The 17,661-nt window shown below is 42.1% G+C and overlaps 1 protein-coding gene across 3 annotated transcripts in view; it reads left to right on the top strand.

Moving 5' to 3' along the window:
* Positions 1–17,661, top strand: part of ipmkb (inositol polyphosphate multikinase b) — a 37,170-nt gene that overhangs the window by 16,662 nt on the left and 2,847 nt on the right. For all 3 annotated transcript variants that reach the window (XM_075457779.1, XM_075457780.1, XM_075457778.1), the window contains 4 exons: positions 198–283; positions 8,601–8,697; positions 11,416–11,588; positions 17,519–17,600. In XM_075457779.1, coding sequence (XP_075313894.1) covers positions 198–283; positions 8,601–8,697; positions 11,416–11,588; positions 17,519–17,600 — 438 coding nt within the window. The remainder of the gene's footprint in view (positions 1–197; positions 284–8,600; positions 8,698–11,415; positions 11,589–17,518; positions 17,601–17,661) is intronic.

The raw sequence follows: 17,661 nt of genomic DNA, 5'->3' as shown, positions 1-17,661 counted from the left end.
TTCTAGCTAGACCAGCATATGGAATAATTTATACACTGAGGTGTCTGAATGACATTCTAACAATTATATATTAAAACTGAGGTTTTAAGTCATTGACTCATTTTTTCAGTTCTTGTTTTGGCCTCTCTAAACCAACAGAACTTTTGCTTTAATAAACTTTGCTTTGATGTTCTCTGCAATTTTTGTGCTTATTATAGGTATTTTGCAGCACCCAGATGGTACAGTACTGAAGCAAGTTCAGCCTCCACCAAGAGGTCCACGAGAAATGCAGTTTTATAGCATGGTAATACAAAACACACACACAGACACACACTTTTTTCCTTTAATAGATGTCTTAACTAGCTTTATTGCTAATTCTAAGAAACTATGCATTAATCTAGGTGTGTAAATCAGCTCAACCAAAACATAACAAACATAGCTGTTTCACACTTTTTATTCGTAGAAACATGTTCCAGATGTAAATGAACTGAGACATCATACATTTCCAAACAAATGTATGATGCAGAGTCATTGACAAGATTGATCACATGACCACCCGATAAAATTTTGTCTTTTGTTTTTTTTTTTATTAATGATCAATCAATGAGGTGTTAGAATCCTCAAACACCTTGTTTTTTTATTTTTACCAACAGTTGGTTAAAAAATATTCGATATATAGTCACATAACACAGAAAACATCTTCATTTATGAGTTTAGGAATAATACATCCTATCCTTGCTATAATCTTCTTCATTTTCTATCATCTTTTTTGATGCGGATCACAGTAGTCCCAGTTTTGGGCCTTCCTGAAATGATCTTTTTGAGAAAGGACCAGCTGACATTAGGACTGAACTGATTCATCGAGTAACCTGAATATCTATTACGAAAATTACATCATTTATTCGCACAAATATGTTCTGCTGAGTGGTCACCATGTTTCACACGGACAGTTTTTAATGTCACACAACGTGCTGCGTTTGTAGCAGCTTGATTTGATGGAGGAAACCAGAGAAAACAACCAACAGCAAAATCAGATAAAAAGAGGAAAATGTCTAAAGTTTTGGAGCATTTCAAAGAAAAGAAAAGAAAATACTGAACAGTGAGTCCATTGTAAAAGCCAGTTAGCTTAGCACAATAGCACAACGCCAATGCTACAGCATCTCAGCCGAAAGCAGCCAGTTGACATATGGAGTCCAAACAAACACAAGGGAACATTTTATGTTAGCATTTTAATGGAAATCAGTCGGCTCGTTAGCTGAGAAGGAAGCTAGCAGAGATAACATTTCTGCAAAATGAACCAGCCAAAAATATGCCTTTCTAATCAAAGCATATCACTTTTAAGGACACTGAAAAGCCACTTCTTCCTTCTCAAATGAATCTTTTGCCTTTGCTGTGTGTAATCGTACAGAACCTGTTTTCAGATACACTGGAGTCCTGAAATGTTCTAGATGTTCTGTAGTGGTGGCATGTGAGAACACAAATGTCCGACATTTATTCCAGATTTTCTGCTGAGGTTTTCCACCAAGCCTCCTTGTTGAATGTGTAGAACCTCAACAGCTGAGACAATGTATGAATGTTTCGGTAAATGTTTGGGAGCATTTGCTGCCGCTGTGAGATTTTATTAGTGTGTTTGTGTACTGGTGACAGTTTGTTCTTACTGCTGACCTGTGTGCTGGTTTGATTAACAGTGCTCTTATCAACACAATAAGGGGCCTTATCAGCTATTCTCAACGTGTTGGAAAGAAAGCAGCATTTTACACAGTTTAATTACCGTCGTCTGTGCACTCTCGACAGCCGTTGGTCTGAACCGCTCCCTTACAGTTCCAGCTATGCGATTACATCTTTAGCAGGATGTCTCTTGCTGTGAAACATGTGACAATAACTGTAAAAAGTCTGGACCCTTTTGTCTGCATATTCTCCTGAAAATCCCCAGTGTTCATTTGAGCTTCTGGGTTTGGTTTAGACTTCAGTGCCTCTCAGGTGCCTTTATTCAGCTGAATGTGTTGGGGTCATGTGTGACACCCCCTAATACTTTTTGGGTTGCCTATTTACCAGGTTTGGACTTAGTAATATTTAGATAGTACTTACACAACACAGAAATATGGCTAACAGCACTAAACTGATCTATTGCAGTCATATTAATCCATGGGTATGCACAGCAGAGGTTGGTTAATGTAATTCAATTTTAATTTTTTTTTAATTTAGAGCCAAATCGCAACAAACAAGACACATCAAAGATACAGTCCAATTCAAGCCAATTCTAATAAAATGTATGAATATCAAATTAATTGAAATGCAAATAAGTCTAATTCATAATGCTAGTTTGAAAAATAAGTAGCCTAGCTATGGAAACTAACAGATCACATCAAAACTTCTCTTTGATCCAATCCCCTGTCCTGAGCGACTGTGGAGAGAAAAACCCACTTTTAACAGGAAGAAACCTCCATCAGAACCAGGAAGGGTGGCCATCTGCCTGGAACAGCTGGGGACTGAGAGGACAGAAAAGAGGGGACAACAAACACTGTAACACCAGGCCAGGGATGCCTGCTGAGAGAGAGAAACACAAGTTAATGACAACAATGATGTCACATGTACACGGAGAGGAAAGCTGGATTAATAGTTGACGCGTCGCTCACGCCGCAGACGGCGCGTGACGTCAAAATGACGTCTCTGGCCATGAAAGGTGGCGAGGCGCTTGCCGGGCACCAGTCGAAATTTGTAACTTGGCGTGCAGAGAACAACAAACTGGTTGGACCAACTGGAAACCAGGCTCACGGCTGACGGTTGTGTCATGTAAAATACTTTGTGCAATTATTTGTAGATGAATGATGTCATTAGGAATTTGCTGTTGTTTCATTCACTGGAAGCGGTGTTGAGTATTAGCTATATAAAACCCATCTATTATTATTATTATTATTATTGTTGCATCCTGAAAGGTAACGATAATTCCCAGGTGTGTCCACTGAAGCACACTATTTCATAACAAACAAACAAAAGGTAACACAATGCACTTAAAAGTCCTATAGCAATATTCTGAGTACTATATCAGACTATAATGGTGAGAACACAACTATTGAAATTTCAACTTCTGCAGGCTCATCAGCTATTATGCAAGTAATCTTTCTCTTGCGTCGCCTTTTCGCCGGCAAGGTTCAAAGCAGCATTTCATCTTCCAGATACTGCAGCAGTATCATTGATGACAGAGGCATTGTTTTCTTCTCCCCTTTGGTCGTTATAGAGTAGTTAGCGGTAACCTTCACGTAGCAGCGACACCTCTGTGACGGAGAAAATTGCAACTACTGGCACATCGACTGTCGCCACTATAAATGGCCGGCACGAAACCGTGACGTCATCAACACTGGTTGCGCGAGCCATCGCAGCAACCATGCTAGAAGCTTAAAGAGAGCAGAGGGAGGAGAGGTGCATTATGGGAGGCCCCCTAGCAGTCTGGGCCTATAGCAGCTTAACTATGGGATGTTTCAGGATCACCTGAGCCATCCCTAACTATAAGCTTTATCAGAAAGGAAAGTTTTAAGCCTGGTCTTAAAAGTGGAAAGGGTGTCTGCTTCCTGAGGCCAAACTGGCAGCTGGTTCCTCAGAGAGGGGCCTGATAACTGAAGGCTCTGCCTCCCATTCTACTTCTAGAAACTCTATTCTTAGATTCTATTCTGAATTTAACAGGGAGCCAATGAAGAGAAGCTAAAACTGGAGAAATATGATCTCTGCTGTTAGTTCTCATCAGAACTCTGGCTGCAGCATTTAGGATCAGCTGAAGGCTTTTCACCCACAACACACAATCAACATTAGAATGTTTTTTTACAAGAACAAACTGAAATCTTTCAGATAAATATGACTTAAACCAGCCTAATGCAGTTCCTTTAATTTGGTATAGTCATTGTAATAGTAAGCCCACTATAAATTCTTAGGTTTTACATATCAGAGCGTGATGAAAAAAAGCATCATGTACTTACAGTATTTTAAAATAATGAAAATAAAACCCCATATTGCATCATAAAGAATCAAAACAGTTATTATAAATCGGTCATTGTAAAAAAGTCGGTGTAGAGTTTTTACTTTTGGCAGGAATGACCTTTGCTGCTGGATAGCTGAAGAAGCCTCTGACTGACACAATTCGTTGTGTGATCACTATATTATGTCAAAGTTCTGAAGTATTGTCCATTATGTTAAGTTGCTTTTGCAACCTTTTTCTTTTGCAATCAGCCCCAGAGCAGGCCCCAGAGCAGCCCCCCAGAGCAGCCCCCCAGAGCAGGCCCCAGAGCAGGCCCCAGAGCAGCCCCCCAGAACAGCCCCCCAGAGCAGGCCCCAGAGCAGCCCCCCAGAGCAGCCCCCCAGAGCAGCCCCCCAGAACAGCCCCCCAGAGCAGGCCCCCAGAGCAGCCCCCCAGAGCAGCCCCCCAGAGCAGCCCCCAGAGCAGCCCCCAGAGCAGGCCCCCAGAGCAGGCCCCCAGAGCAGGCCCCAGAGCAGGCCCCCAGAGCAGGCCCCCAGAGCAGGCCCCAGAGCAGCCCCCCAGAGCAGGCCCCAGAGCAGGCCCCCAGAGCAGGCCCCAGAGCAGGCCCCAGATCAGAGCCAGCCTTCTTTATCAGTTTCTTCAGTTTCTGAGTCTCTGGCTCTGATGCTGCTGCCCAACAGATGCTGCAAAGCAGATTGTTCTCTCCACCACAGACTGATGGAGGATATAAAACATCTTGCTGCAGATATTGAATGACTTTAAGGCCTTAAGAAGTTTCTTTAAGAAGCATAGTCTGTTCTGTCCTTTCATATTGACAGCCTCAGTGTTACATATACAGCCCACATTTCCCTCCTAAAATCCAGTCATCTGTTGTGTTTGTATTTAAAGTGATACTCCGGAGTAGATTCACCCTGGGGTCATTTGAACCGTGATATCCAGCCAAGTAGCCCACCCGCAGTTTTTTCGATATTGGCTGAACATCAGCTGAGTTACTGAGTTATCCCGAATAGCTTCGTACAAGGGTTAATGGATCCTGGCAGTATCTCCAAAATTACCACACTAAAATCACATGCCATGACACCAAACTTCTACAGTAGTACAAATATGGTCTGTACTCACCAAACGATGCATTTGGAAGTTTGAAAATAGTCCAGGAGTTTATTATTGTCAAAGTATATGTTATATTCTACATGTTTTTTTATGAATTTTTTATGTTGTAGAGTTGTGAAATTATTTTGATAATGGAGAAATTGAGCAGCCTTGCTTTGTTGTACCATATTTGTACTACTGTAGAAGTTTGGTCTCATGGCATGTGATTTTAGTGTGGTAATTTTGGAGATGGATTTGGATGTCACGGTTCAAATGACCCCAGGTTGAATCTACTCCAGAGTATCACTTTAAGACGTGGTGATAGATCCCACACCATGCCACTAAGTGGTGAACCAGTTCCCTGTACCCAGCCTCTTGTCCATCACTGATACATCCACCAGCTGCAGAGTCATCAGAGCATTTCTGGAGATGGCAGGACTCTGAGTCCTACTGGAAGTCTGAGGTGTACAGAGTGCAGAGAAACAGTGAGAGTACAGTCCCCTGTGGTGCTGCTGTGCTGCGGACCACCTTCTCAGACACACAACCCTTCAGCCTCACACACTGTGCTCTGTTTGTCAGGAAGTCAACAATCCAGGTGGTTGTGGAGGCATCCACCTGGATTTTCTGCAGCTTCTTACATAACAGTGCTGCTTTGTCCAGATGAGAGTGGACTCGCTGAAGCAGGTAGAGGATTCCCTTCAACACCAACCCCATGATGATGAGACAACTGTGGCTGGTTCTGAAATGTGTTCACTTGCTTACTGAGGTGATGTTAGGGCAACTGGTCTGTAGTCACTGAGGGCAGGTTGCTTATATTTTTAAGGTACTGGAACAAGGCAAGATGTCTTCCACAGCACTGGAAGTTTTTCCTGACTCAGGCTAAGGCTGAAGAGGTTAATGGTGTTACCTTTACAGATGAATTATTACATTGATGGCATTCAGGTCTGAAAATAACTGTTCTAATGGGGTGAGTCATAGCATCATCACTTTTCTTTTGACCGGACCAATCAGACATAATTCCAACAATGGCTACATGATTGTATTCTGTGATGGAGAACAATAAACATCCTCTCCACAGCATCCTGCAGGACAGAGGAGCAGCTGCAGTGAGAGGCTGCAGGACTGAGAGCTTCAGGAGGTCCTTTGTTCCCACAGCCAGAAGGCTTTTTAACAGGGACTGCTGAGTTCCTCTCAAATTGATAGATTGATTTTTTTAATTTATTTATCTAGTCATTTATTATTATTATTATTATTATTAGTAGTAGTAGTAGTAGTATTAGTAGTATTTTTATTAGAATTGGTATTATTATTGTTGTTGTTAATATACAATCATTGTAAATATTTATAATTTTTTTGAGCGACTTGACTAATTTGAATTTCCCCCAATGGGGGATGAATAAAGTATTTTTCTATTCTGTTTCTATTCTAACACACTGACTCCTTCACAGGGGTGGATATTGAGAAGCAGAAATATTGAGCTGTTTTGTTTTTCTTATTGGGCTTGAGACACCGGAGGTCCGTTTCACGTAGCAGGTTTAGTGAAAACTCTGAGTAGGTTAACCCTGAAATGAGGGAAACTCTGAGTTTTCCGTTTCACAAAGGGAGGTAACTCAACCCCGAGAAAGAGGGGTAACTCTAGCCTGTTTCACAAAGAGAGGTAACTTAACCTCACGGTCAGTTACCGTAGTAACAGACTCTCTGAACCTAACCTGGTCGGGACCAGGTTTTATTCAAGAAACCTTGAGTTTCTCTCTGTCTCCGCCCTCTTTCAGCCACACACGCCATTTGATTTCCTCATTCATTCAGTCAGCAGAGCGAGTTCTTCTACTTCTAGAAGTCCATCAGGCACAGCAGGAGGCGACTTTTTTCACCAACATGTCCTTTTGACAACGATCCCGTGGATGAAGGCGCAGCATTACTGCGCAGAGAAATAAATATTCGTCGGAGATGGTTATCAGCCCGCGCATAGATTTTTGCATTTACAGACAATTATCTTTTTGAGCGGCACCATCAGAATGTGTTGGGACAAAAGAAAAAAAAGACATAAAAGACAAATAAATATTTGTATGAATAGGCTTAAAAAAGACATATATAGGCCTATTATATTTTATAAAGGCACTCGTGTCTTGGGGGGTGGATTCCCTCCGGGGATTCCCTCAGCCACTGCCCTCCCGTTAGAGGTGGCGGTGCTGGCCACCACCCGTTTTACGGGCATCTGCCTTCTTTCTGTTGCCTCAGTAGAAGTCTGTGTTAGTTTAAATAGGCTTAATTATTTAACAGAACATGATATAGATGATGACTCTAAATTGTCCTTCGGAGTGACTGTGAGTGTGTATGGTTGTTTGTCTCGTTTGTCTCTGTGTGGCCCTGTGATGGACTGGCGGCCTGTCCAGGGTGTACCCCGCCTCTCGCCCATTGACCGCTGGGATAGGCTCCAGCCCCCCCGCGACCCGACTGACGGATTCAGCGGTGTATAGATAATGGATGGATGGATGGTATAGATGAGAAGACATAGTTTATGTGTGTGAAAACAGCATTATGTTGGGAATAAAATAACTGCACAGTCAAATAGCCACTTAATATTTACTTTACAGTGTAAAACATGATCAAAATGAGGTACCTCCATGCTGAGGTCTCACCTGTTTGAACAATGTTTTTATATTTCATCTTAAACTGCTGCCAAGAGCGCTTCTCCCCCGCGGGATTGCACCTAAATGAAATAAATGAATGGGCTACCATTCAAGCAGTTTCCCTGTAATATTATTGTGATTGCAAAGGACTACATTTAAACTTACACTTTTGCTGCTGCAACGGTGTTGCACTTATTTCTAAAAACGTATTGAAACTCGCCGTATGAGCGCATTAAGATTTCCAATTCGAGGTTGGTGAAAAACGTAGCCCCTCCTCTTCCCCGTTGCCAAGGTGACTCGTCGAATCGGGGCTCCATTGATGCTGGCTTTTTAAAGTTGTGGTGCACGCGCTAAACTCAAGGTGAACCTACTCAGAGTTGACTAAACTCACTCAAATCAGCGTTTCTGGAACCGAAAACTCAGAGTTTTCTATCTCAGAGTAGATCAACTCAGAGATCAGGAGTAGACTCAGAGTTGGTTGAACCTGCTACGTGAAACGGACCCCGGGACATATTTAAATTGTTTACAGCAAAACTGTATGTTGCAGCAAAGGAACACCAACAGTGTGCTGATAGGTAAAGTGAAAAGCACGAGTTATTTTGGAACCTCTTAAATTGCATTCACAACGTTCTGTTTGGAAGTCTTGTGTCCTGGTGTTTATAATGCTTCTACTTTGACAGATTGTACCTACTGGCTGCTTTTTACCAACCGGTCCAAATCAGATCCACTACCCAACACTCGGAACCCAAAGGATTAGTTGCTAAAGTCTTCATGGCAAAATGCCATTACAGGCCTTGTGTCTATGCTGCAGTGTGTCAGAGCTACTTTGGCAGTACAAAGTGGAACAACCCAGTACTTTTTAAGCATGTTAGTGTTGAGCCTCATCCATTTGTGTAAAGTAAAATATACTGATGTCTTTGTGTATGTCTTAGGTGTATGCAGAGGACTGTTTTGATCCTTGTCTTCTAGACCTTCAAAACCATCTTCCAAAATATTATGGCACCTGGTCTTCTCCTGAGAGCTCCAATGGTGAGACACTGAACTTTACTCAACCAATCTTCCTCTTGCATGAATGAAGTATGTTGATCAAAATATTTCAGTGTTATTTCAGCAATGTACACAAACCGGCCAAGTGTGAACTGCCTTATTCTGGTATGTACTATTATAGATGGACTGCATGTGATTCAATTCAATTCAATTCATTTTTATTTATATAGCGCCAAAACAACAAATGTCATCTCAAGGCACTTATATAGTAAGTCCAATTCAAGCCAATTGGAATTCAATTAATTAATAATAATCATAATTCATAAAATAATCCAATTCGTTCATATAGAGCCAATTCAAAAACAATTTCCTAGCTAAGAAAACCAACAGATTGCACTGAAAACTTTTTGTTTTTCGGTCCAATCTCCCGGCCTGAGCGGCGTGCCTGAGGCGACTGTGGAGAGAAACGACTCCCTTTTAACAGGAAGAAACCTCTGGCAGAACCAGACTCAGGAAGGGTGGCCATCCGCCTCGACCAGCTGGGGTTTGAGAAGACAGAAAGGGGGGGAGGGCCGCAGCGGCGGCGGCACTGTAACACCATTCAAAGGATATCTGTTGGAACAGGGAAACACGAGTTAATGACCACAATAATGTCACATATACATAAAGAGAGTAAAGTGAGGAAAGGTGTGTCAGATGAGGCCCCCCAGCAGTCTAGGCCTATAGCAGCTTAACTATGGGATGTTTCAGGATCACCTGAGCCATCCCTAACTATAAGCTTTATCAAAAAGGAAAGTTTTAAGCTTGGTCTTAAAAGTGGAAAGGGTGTCTGCTTCCCGGACATTTACTGGCAGCTTATTCCACAATAGAGGGGCCTGATAACTGAAGGCTCTGCCTCCCATTCTACTTTTAGAAACTCTGGGAACCTCAAGTAAACCTGCAGTTTGGGAACGAAGTGCTCTGTTAGGAAAATATCTTACAATGAGATCTTTAAGATATGATGGAGCTCGGTCATTAAGAGCTTTATATGTAAGGAGAAGAATCTTAAATTCTATTCTGAATTTAACAGGGAGCCAATGAAGAGTGATGTCATCTGACTTGATTGTACCAGGGTTGCACCTGTTTACGCCCACTGTGGGGCAAAATAAGACAGCTGGATCAATGACTATGGACTGTCTAACTGATTCCAAAGCACTTGAAAACATATCTAAAATCGTGAGAAGCTGTTATACAATCAACCATACGAAGAGATACAGGAAGATATTAAAAAAAGTAAAGAGAAGAGAGCCTTTCACAGAGACAACTGGAATCCAGGCTTGGAAACATGCATTTGCAGCGAACTCTTTGTGCCCTTTGTGTTCTATTTCAATAGTAGAAATTTTATAGCACAATATCATGACATGACAAGCTATACATCTCCCATTTCTAGTCCATGAAATTGCATCCACCTTTTTTTTTTATTTGATGTACCATCCTCCCTTTTGTCTGCATTGTAGATGAAGGTTAAATGTTAGCAAGTTGAGACGACTTTGGAGGAAAAATTCAATTCAAATCACTTTATTTATATAGCGTCAAATTACAACAAACGTCATCTCAAGGCACTTAGATAATAAAGTCCAATTCAAGCTAATTGGAGTTCAATTCATTGTAATCATAATTATTTTCAAAAAATCCAATTCGTTCATATAAAGGCAATTCAAAAACAATTTCCTAGCTAAGGAAACCAACAGTTTGCACTGAAACTTGTCTTCAGTCCAATCTCCCGGCCTGAGCGTGCCTGAGGCGACTGTGGAGAGAAACGACTCCCTTTGAACAGGAAGAAACCTCTGGCAGAACCAGAACCAGGAAGGGTGGTACTTATCTTATTTATGGGCTTCTTTTTCTTTTCATTTCACTTCACCAGTTTGGACTGTTATGTGTAGTTTCTTTACATAAATAATAAAGAAAAAGGAAAATGAGAAAAAACGTAATTACAGGTTGTAATAGGGGAAAAAAGGAAAAAACGTGAAGGGGTGTGAATACTTTTTCAAGCCCCCGCATAGTGAAAAACATAGCCTTGACAACATGGGGCCTTTTATTTCTTAAATTAGTTTTTGTTGCATACTTTTCATTTTTTCAATTTTCATGCCAAAAAACGCAAAGATGTAGAAGCAGTGTGTGAGAAACTAAGTCCACCCTTACTGCTTCTACAGGATTTCTGAGAGTAAAAAGCAGCCAGGTGCTGATCTAAAGAACTTCAGTGGACTTAGTTTTTGAGACACTGCATCTGTATTTTAACTGCATCTGGCCTGCTATGTCGGGTTTGGTTATGTACCAAATAGCACTTTATTATTATGAGGTTCATTTTGGGGGCCTGTTTGCTGTGACAGGACAAGGCCTTCCCATCTAGCTGTGGTGGAGCCAGGCCTCTACATGTGGGTAAGACAGTCTACAACCTCCAGTCTGCTCACTGTTAACAAGTCCCCATTTCATCATCTTCAATCTCCTGTAACTGTCAATATTACAAGGTCATCTGCATTGAGAGGAAGCCTTAGTTCCAAGCTGGTTCAGCTTGAACTCTTTTGCAGGCTGCATTCCTCTCTTCCAGCAGTGTTTGGGGTGGCTGTAGTTGCTCTGAGGGTCTGTTGCATATAATCTCAACCTGCAGTACCTCTTTCAATGTTGATAAGCATAATTCATTATGTCATTTCAGTTAAATTTCCGTTAAATCATTTGAATGAAGCTGACATAATCGTTGTTTTATCTGAATGACTGACCCAGACGTGTACCTGAAGCTGGAGGATGTGACTCGCCGCTTCAGCAAGCCATGCATCATGGATGTGAAGCTGGGCCAGCAGAGCTACGATCCATTTGCCTCACAGGAGAAACGAGAACAGCAGATCAGAAAATACCCTCTCATGGAAGAAATCGGTTTCCTGATCCTCGGCATGAGGGTGAGTTGCTTGTTTTTGTGTGGTTGCTATGAAGCATCTTCAGTTTCCATTATTAGTGTAATCATCAAAAGACAAAAAAAGCAGGTCCTGACAAATATTAACACCACAGTAAAGTTGTTCTGAAAATGCTGCAGAGCCCTGATGGTTCACTGTTCATCTGGTGTTTGCAAGTCAACAACCTCCTGTACGCGGCCACTTTGGTGGCACCCTGTACACTCAGAGCAGGATGCGAGCCTCCACTCTCTACTCTCTTCTTTAAGGATGTACACGTGTAGAAGTTTGTCTTTTGTCTCTAGGTTTCCTCAGTTTCTTATGGCGCTGCCTCAGTGATCAGCTACAAATCCTTTCTTTGGTAAAGGGCTACTAGCTCTCATGAAAAAGACGAGTAGAGAAAAGTTGCAAAAGCAGGTGAAGTCTAACAAAGTCAACATGTGGAAATGAAGAAGAAATGTTAAATGTCATCATCGTTATGGATTCTTTTGGCTGCCTCTTTGGTTCACATCTACCAATGAATAAAAAAAATAAGAACTCAAAAACTAATGCAAGTGACCAACACATTCAAAGACACAAATTGTGTCCTTTTGTTCAAAAACTTGCACAATATCCTGAGGTCTTGTTCAACTGTATGAGACAAGCTATGGTCAGAATATCTGCTGGTTTAAACCCAGTGGCTCTTCTCTCACCCCTAAGCCAACAGCTGAGCAGCTACTCACCCTGATCAGCTCCCTTCTTTGGGTTGTTCTTGTGAAATATTGCTTCTCCTTGATGAGTGGAGGTGCAAAACGCACACCAGAAAAAGAGGTGCTGGCAACTAGTAAAACAGTTGAGAAAAGAGAGAAGTGCCGCACACTCCTGAGTTGCAGTGATGATCTTTTATTATGACATAAGTGACCTGAGGAAGGCTGACACAGGCCGAAACGTTGTCACAATAAAAAATCATCACTGCAACTCGGAGTGTGCGGCACTTCTCTCTTTTCTCAAATTGCTTCTCCTTACCATAACAAACTGCTGAGCGAGTCGCAGGTTAGGAAGAAAGTTTCCTAACAGAACAAGACTGTCTCTGACTGAACCGAACGGCTATGCCAGTTTTAACCGGAGTCAGACACGAACAACAAGAGGTTCAACCAACAAGGCTGCAACAGGTTGTTGGTAAAGGGCTAGCTTATGTATATTTGGCTATGGACACACTGTCTTGCTGGCTGTCATGCTGATATAAACACTAGTTTATATCATATGGTGTGTTTACATACGTTACCAGTTTATTTCAGTAAACGCAAGACTAATGAAGCTGTTCCTCCAGTCACACCAACAACCCTCCAGCTCTACATATAGATACAGATAGTTCCTCCGTTGATCCCAGAAGGAAATAGTTTAGCAGTGTAGCTGTAAGAGATTTGAGACTTCAGTGAAGGGTCGCCTATTAAAGTAAATGTTTAATGGGAAACATTTAAATGTGTTGGAATGGCCTAGTCAAAGCCAAGACCTCAATCAAACTGAGAAATATGTGATATGACTTAAAGATTTATGTACACCAGCAGAACCCACTCAATTTGAACGAGCAAAAATCCTAGTGGCTAGAATTGCTCATAGAGACAAACTCTAAGAGACTTGCAGCTGTAACTGCTGTAAAAGGTGGCTCTACAAAGTATTGACTTTGGGGAATAGTTATGCACGCTTAAGTTTTCTGTGGTTTTGTATTATATCTTGTTTGCTTCACAATAAGTATTTGGCATCTCCAAGGTTGGTGGTGGCATGTTGGTGAATGCTAAACCCTCACCCTCCCATATATATAAAAAAAAGAAAGGACTTAAATTGTAATTCTGTATAACACTGCTGGCTCTTAACTGGTGCCTGTTCATATCTTTGTGGACAATGAAGCAGTGAAAGAGGTCTGATCCCAGACGCAGTCACAAGGAGGCCGATAACGGATGACCATCTGTAAATGTACTCATTTGGAAACAGCTACCATTGTAGAATTAAATCAAGCTGACATACACAGATACTTAGGCTACTTAGGCTACACGGAAACGTTTTTCACTGTAACCGATATTTTTGCTTATCGTTTGGCTGTCGCGGCCACACGGAGCCGGCGTTCCCACTACCCCAAAACGATAGTTTTGGAGAACGGGTTTCAGAGTGGGAAGATCTGAGAACGGCGTCGTTTTGTTTCCATTGTTACTGCCAAAACGGATTCGTTTACATCTGCGTCACAGCCACATGGCCAACGCCAGTGACGTATACACATACGTCAGTGACCAGAACAAAAAGCGGCTTCCATTCAAAATCCGGAAGAAGAAGACAACACAACAAGGACAGACAGCGATCATCATGGACCCCACAACACTGATAGCAGCACTGCTGCAGACACTGCTAACTACAGCGGGGTTGTTGAAGGAACAACGTGAGCTTCGCGCTGGTAGAAGTAGGGGCGTACACGCATGCGCATTGCTTCTTCTATTGTTCTGGTGTAACCGGTGGGGGTGGCTTACAGCGCACATAGAGGTGTGGCGTGTGTACTGCATCGTTTTCAGCAAGCGTCGCGTTTCCATGAGGACACAGAAGCTTTCCTGTGTGGTCGCAATAATTTTCGTACCCGTTTTCAAAAAAACGCTTGTTTCGTGTAGCCGTAGCCTTAGTGTTTTGTGTGTGTGTGTGTGTGTGTGTGTGTGTGTGTGTGTGTGTGCAAGGTTTCCAGTACAGTTTGTTTCCATTGATGTCTAGGCACGCCAACTCTAAATAATGTCCCTAACGGCTCTTCGTTATCTACCCTATCACACACACACACACACACACACACACACACACACACACACACACACACACACACACACACACACACACACACACACACACACTTGTTTTGTCCATATGATCAAAACAAACAGATTACAGGAAATACTCCGAACTAGCAGAACTATCACGACTTTGATCAGTTTCCATTCCAACCTTTTTTTTTGTTTTTGTGTCTGCTACAAGATAAACAGTAATTACCTCCTGAGCTCAATTAACTGTTCTCTCTCTTTGGAAATACCTATCATTTGCATTCTTATTGGCAGTAGTTATGTGGAAGACAAGGTAGTTCTGGGCCAGTTTTAAGTTCAAAGATTTTGATTTTGATTGGTCACTGATGTCGAGGAGAAGAAGAGAAAAGAATGAAAAGACACATTATTATACTGACTTGGCTATATGTAGTAGCATTTCCTGTCTTAAGCTCATTGAGTTAGAGAAGTATGAATATATACTGAGGTAATTAGCCAAGCAGGAGCACAGATGCCTTTGAACCTAAGTGATATGCCTTCCACACCAGAAGCAGAGGCTAGGGAGTTTGGGGAGAAGTTGCTATGGTAGTTAAACAGCTCCATGGTGGGAAGGCCCTGGGAATGGATGAGATCCACCCTGAGTTCTTTAAGGCCCTAGATGTTGTGGGGCTGTCTTGGTTGACACACCTGTGCAACATTGCATGAAGGTCTGAGACAGTCAGTGGGTCTAAGTGATGAGAGTAATTGGATTACAGCTATAGTTGGGTTCTGCTCTATCTGAGCAAGGGTAATTCTCCTTGGATATATGGCGGTGAATGAATGGGATCAGAGGCACAAAGCGTGTCATACCCCGGTATGATAGGTGGCGCTGTACCCATTCCAGCTGTTGCTAATAGAGCCACTTCCTGTTGACCTCTTCACCACCAACAACAACAACAAACTCAGGCACTGGAGAAAGATGGAGAACGCAGAGCCAGATGAAGCTACGTCCCTCTACATTTGCTCTGTGATGAGCTGCTTGTTGCACAAACGCGATGCCCAACGGAGCATTCTCCATCGCGTTGTTTGTTTCTTTCTGAGGGCGACAACAACAGGAATATCGTCTCCTTTGACTTCCGGGTCACGACCCCGGGAAAACATCTGGAGCATGCGCAGAACGCAAAGTCTGATTCACCACGTGCTTCAGCGTCTACAAACAGGTTTAGAGTGACTTTAACAAAGATGTAGAAGCAGTGTGTGAGAAACTAAGTCCACCCTTACTGCTTCTACAGGATTTCTGAGAGTAAAAAGCAGCCAGGTGCTGATCTAAAGAACTTCAGTGGACTTAGTTTTTGAGACACTGCATCTGTATTTTAACTGCATCTGGCCTGCTATGTCGGGTTTGGTTATGTACCAAATAGCACTTTATTATTATGAGGTTCATTTTGGGGGCCTGTTTGCTGTGACAGGACAAGGCCTTCCCATCTAGCTGTGGTGGAGCCAGGCCTCTACATGTGGGTAAGACAGTCTACAACCTCCAGTCTGCTCACTGTTAACAAGTCCCCATTTCATCATCTTCAATCTCCTGTAACTGTCAATATTACAAGGTCATCTGCATTGAGAGGAAGCCTTAGTTCCAAGCTGGTTCAGCTTGAACTCTTTTGCAGGCTGCATTCCTCTCTTCCAGCAGTGTTTGGGGTGGCTGTAGTTGCTCTGAGGGTCTGTTGCATATAATCTCAACCTGCAGTACCTCTTTCAATGTTGATAAGCATAATTCATTATGTCATTTCAGTTGTATTTTTTTACTGTTTACTTTGACCTTTTCTTTCACACATTTTATAATGGGAATCAAAAACAGCAAATGGAAACCAAGCTAAAGATTGTAAAACTCTGCAGTTCTTCTTCATTCATTTGAATCAGGAAACATAAAACATGCAGGGTAGTGGATCCCCAGAACCAGGGATTGGAAACACTAGCATAAAGAATGGAGCATTGTCAGGCAAATGTTCTTTAAACTCAATAAAAGAAAAGTCTCCCTCTTTCAATCAAAGTTAAACCACAACCAAAGAAAACGAAGCGGTATTTGGTCCAGTCTGTCAGCTCTTTGACGGAGAAGCTTACTGTATTTGGTACGAGTGAGTGTAACTTTAGCTGTGCATGTTGGGCTTGCCTGACACTGAGCTTGGGAAAAGTTCCGCCTGATCTCTGCTAAGTGTTTGTTTGGATGTTATGGAGACTAATTACTGACAAGGATCTTCCTGATTTGGGGAGGGATAGTAGGGGTGGAGGGGGTCTGAGGAGAGTAGAAAGCAAAACACATGACCGATTGTGTGATCATCAGATGTCTCTTCAATGTGTCAGGACAACAAACTCAGTTGGATCATTGATTTACTCAGCTTGAGTGGCTTCATCTGTGCATTTTGATTTAAAATGAGAGAAACATCAATTTTCATTGTTCATTTTCTGCATTTTATCAACTTTCTTTAGTTATTAGGCAAAAACTAGGAGCCATTGATGAGACTGAAAATTGATTTGCATTCAGGGTTCAACCTGAAATGTGTGCCTTTAAATGCACGTTAGTATGGTGCACGTGTGCAGGTTTAGACTGAAGGACTTTGTTGCTTTAACACCTCTAGATGCAATCCTCGATGCTTGAGATTCAGATTGATCCCATACAGGACAGTTCATGTACAGCTTACCAGCTCCATAATTTCATGAAAAATTTTCCAAATGATTTGGAACACAAATCAATAAATGGACAGAGAGGAGGACGGCAAGATAAGAACAAATGAGTAAAACATTGATCGGGAATGGGTGTGGTTCCATGTGTTATCGTGTAAGATTCCAACATTCTAAATGTCATATGAACTGTGTACTGTCTGAGAACTGGAGTATCAGTTATTTCTCCTCAGGGGTGGCTGAAGGCAGCACAGAAAACGTATGGCGGGGTTAGCAGATAATGTTCTTTGCCTTTTTTACCATCTGATTCTTCCAGGGGGAACACTAAACTCTGCTTAAATTGAATCATTTTTGAGCTCCAACCACAGTGATGAAGCAGGTGTGATGCAGCACAGTGCCACTAGGTGGAGCCAGAGTCTGATCATGTTTCAGTTGTTATCAATGATCAGCTGTTGACGACTCTGAACCCTTTGGTTCTGATAACGGTGGTGACATGGTGTTCTTGTCATTCAGGTGTATAACGTGAGCTGTGACACTTTTGATTCCTATGACCAGCACTATGGAAGAGGACTGGTGAAAGACACTGTTAAAGAAGGTGCGTGTTTGTGTCCAATCAAATCATTAAAGAAAGTGATTATGGATATCAATTTAATTAC

Source organism: Odontesthes bonariensis, chromosome 23 (genome assembly GCF_027942865.1).
Source record: "Odontesthes bonariensis isolate fOdoBon6 chromosome 23, fOdoBon6.hap1, whole genome shotgun sequence".
In the NCBI taxonomy this organism is placed as follows: Eukaryota; Metazoa; Chordata; class Actinopteri; order Atheriniformes; family Atherinopsidae; genus Odontesthes; species Odontesthes bonariensis.
This window is presented reverse-complemented; position numbering and strand designations above follow the sequence as displayed.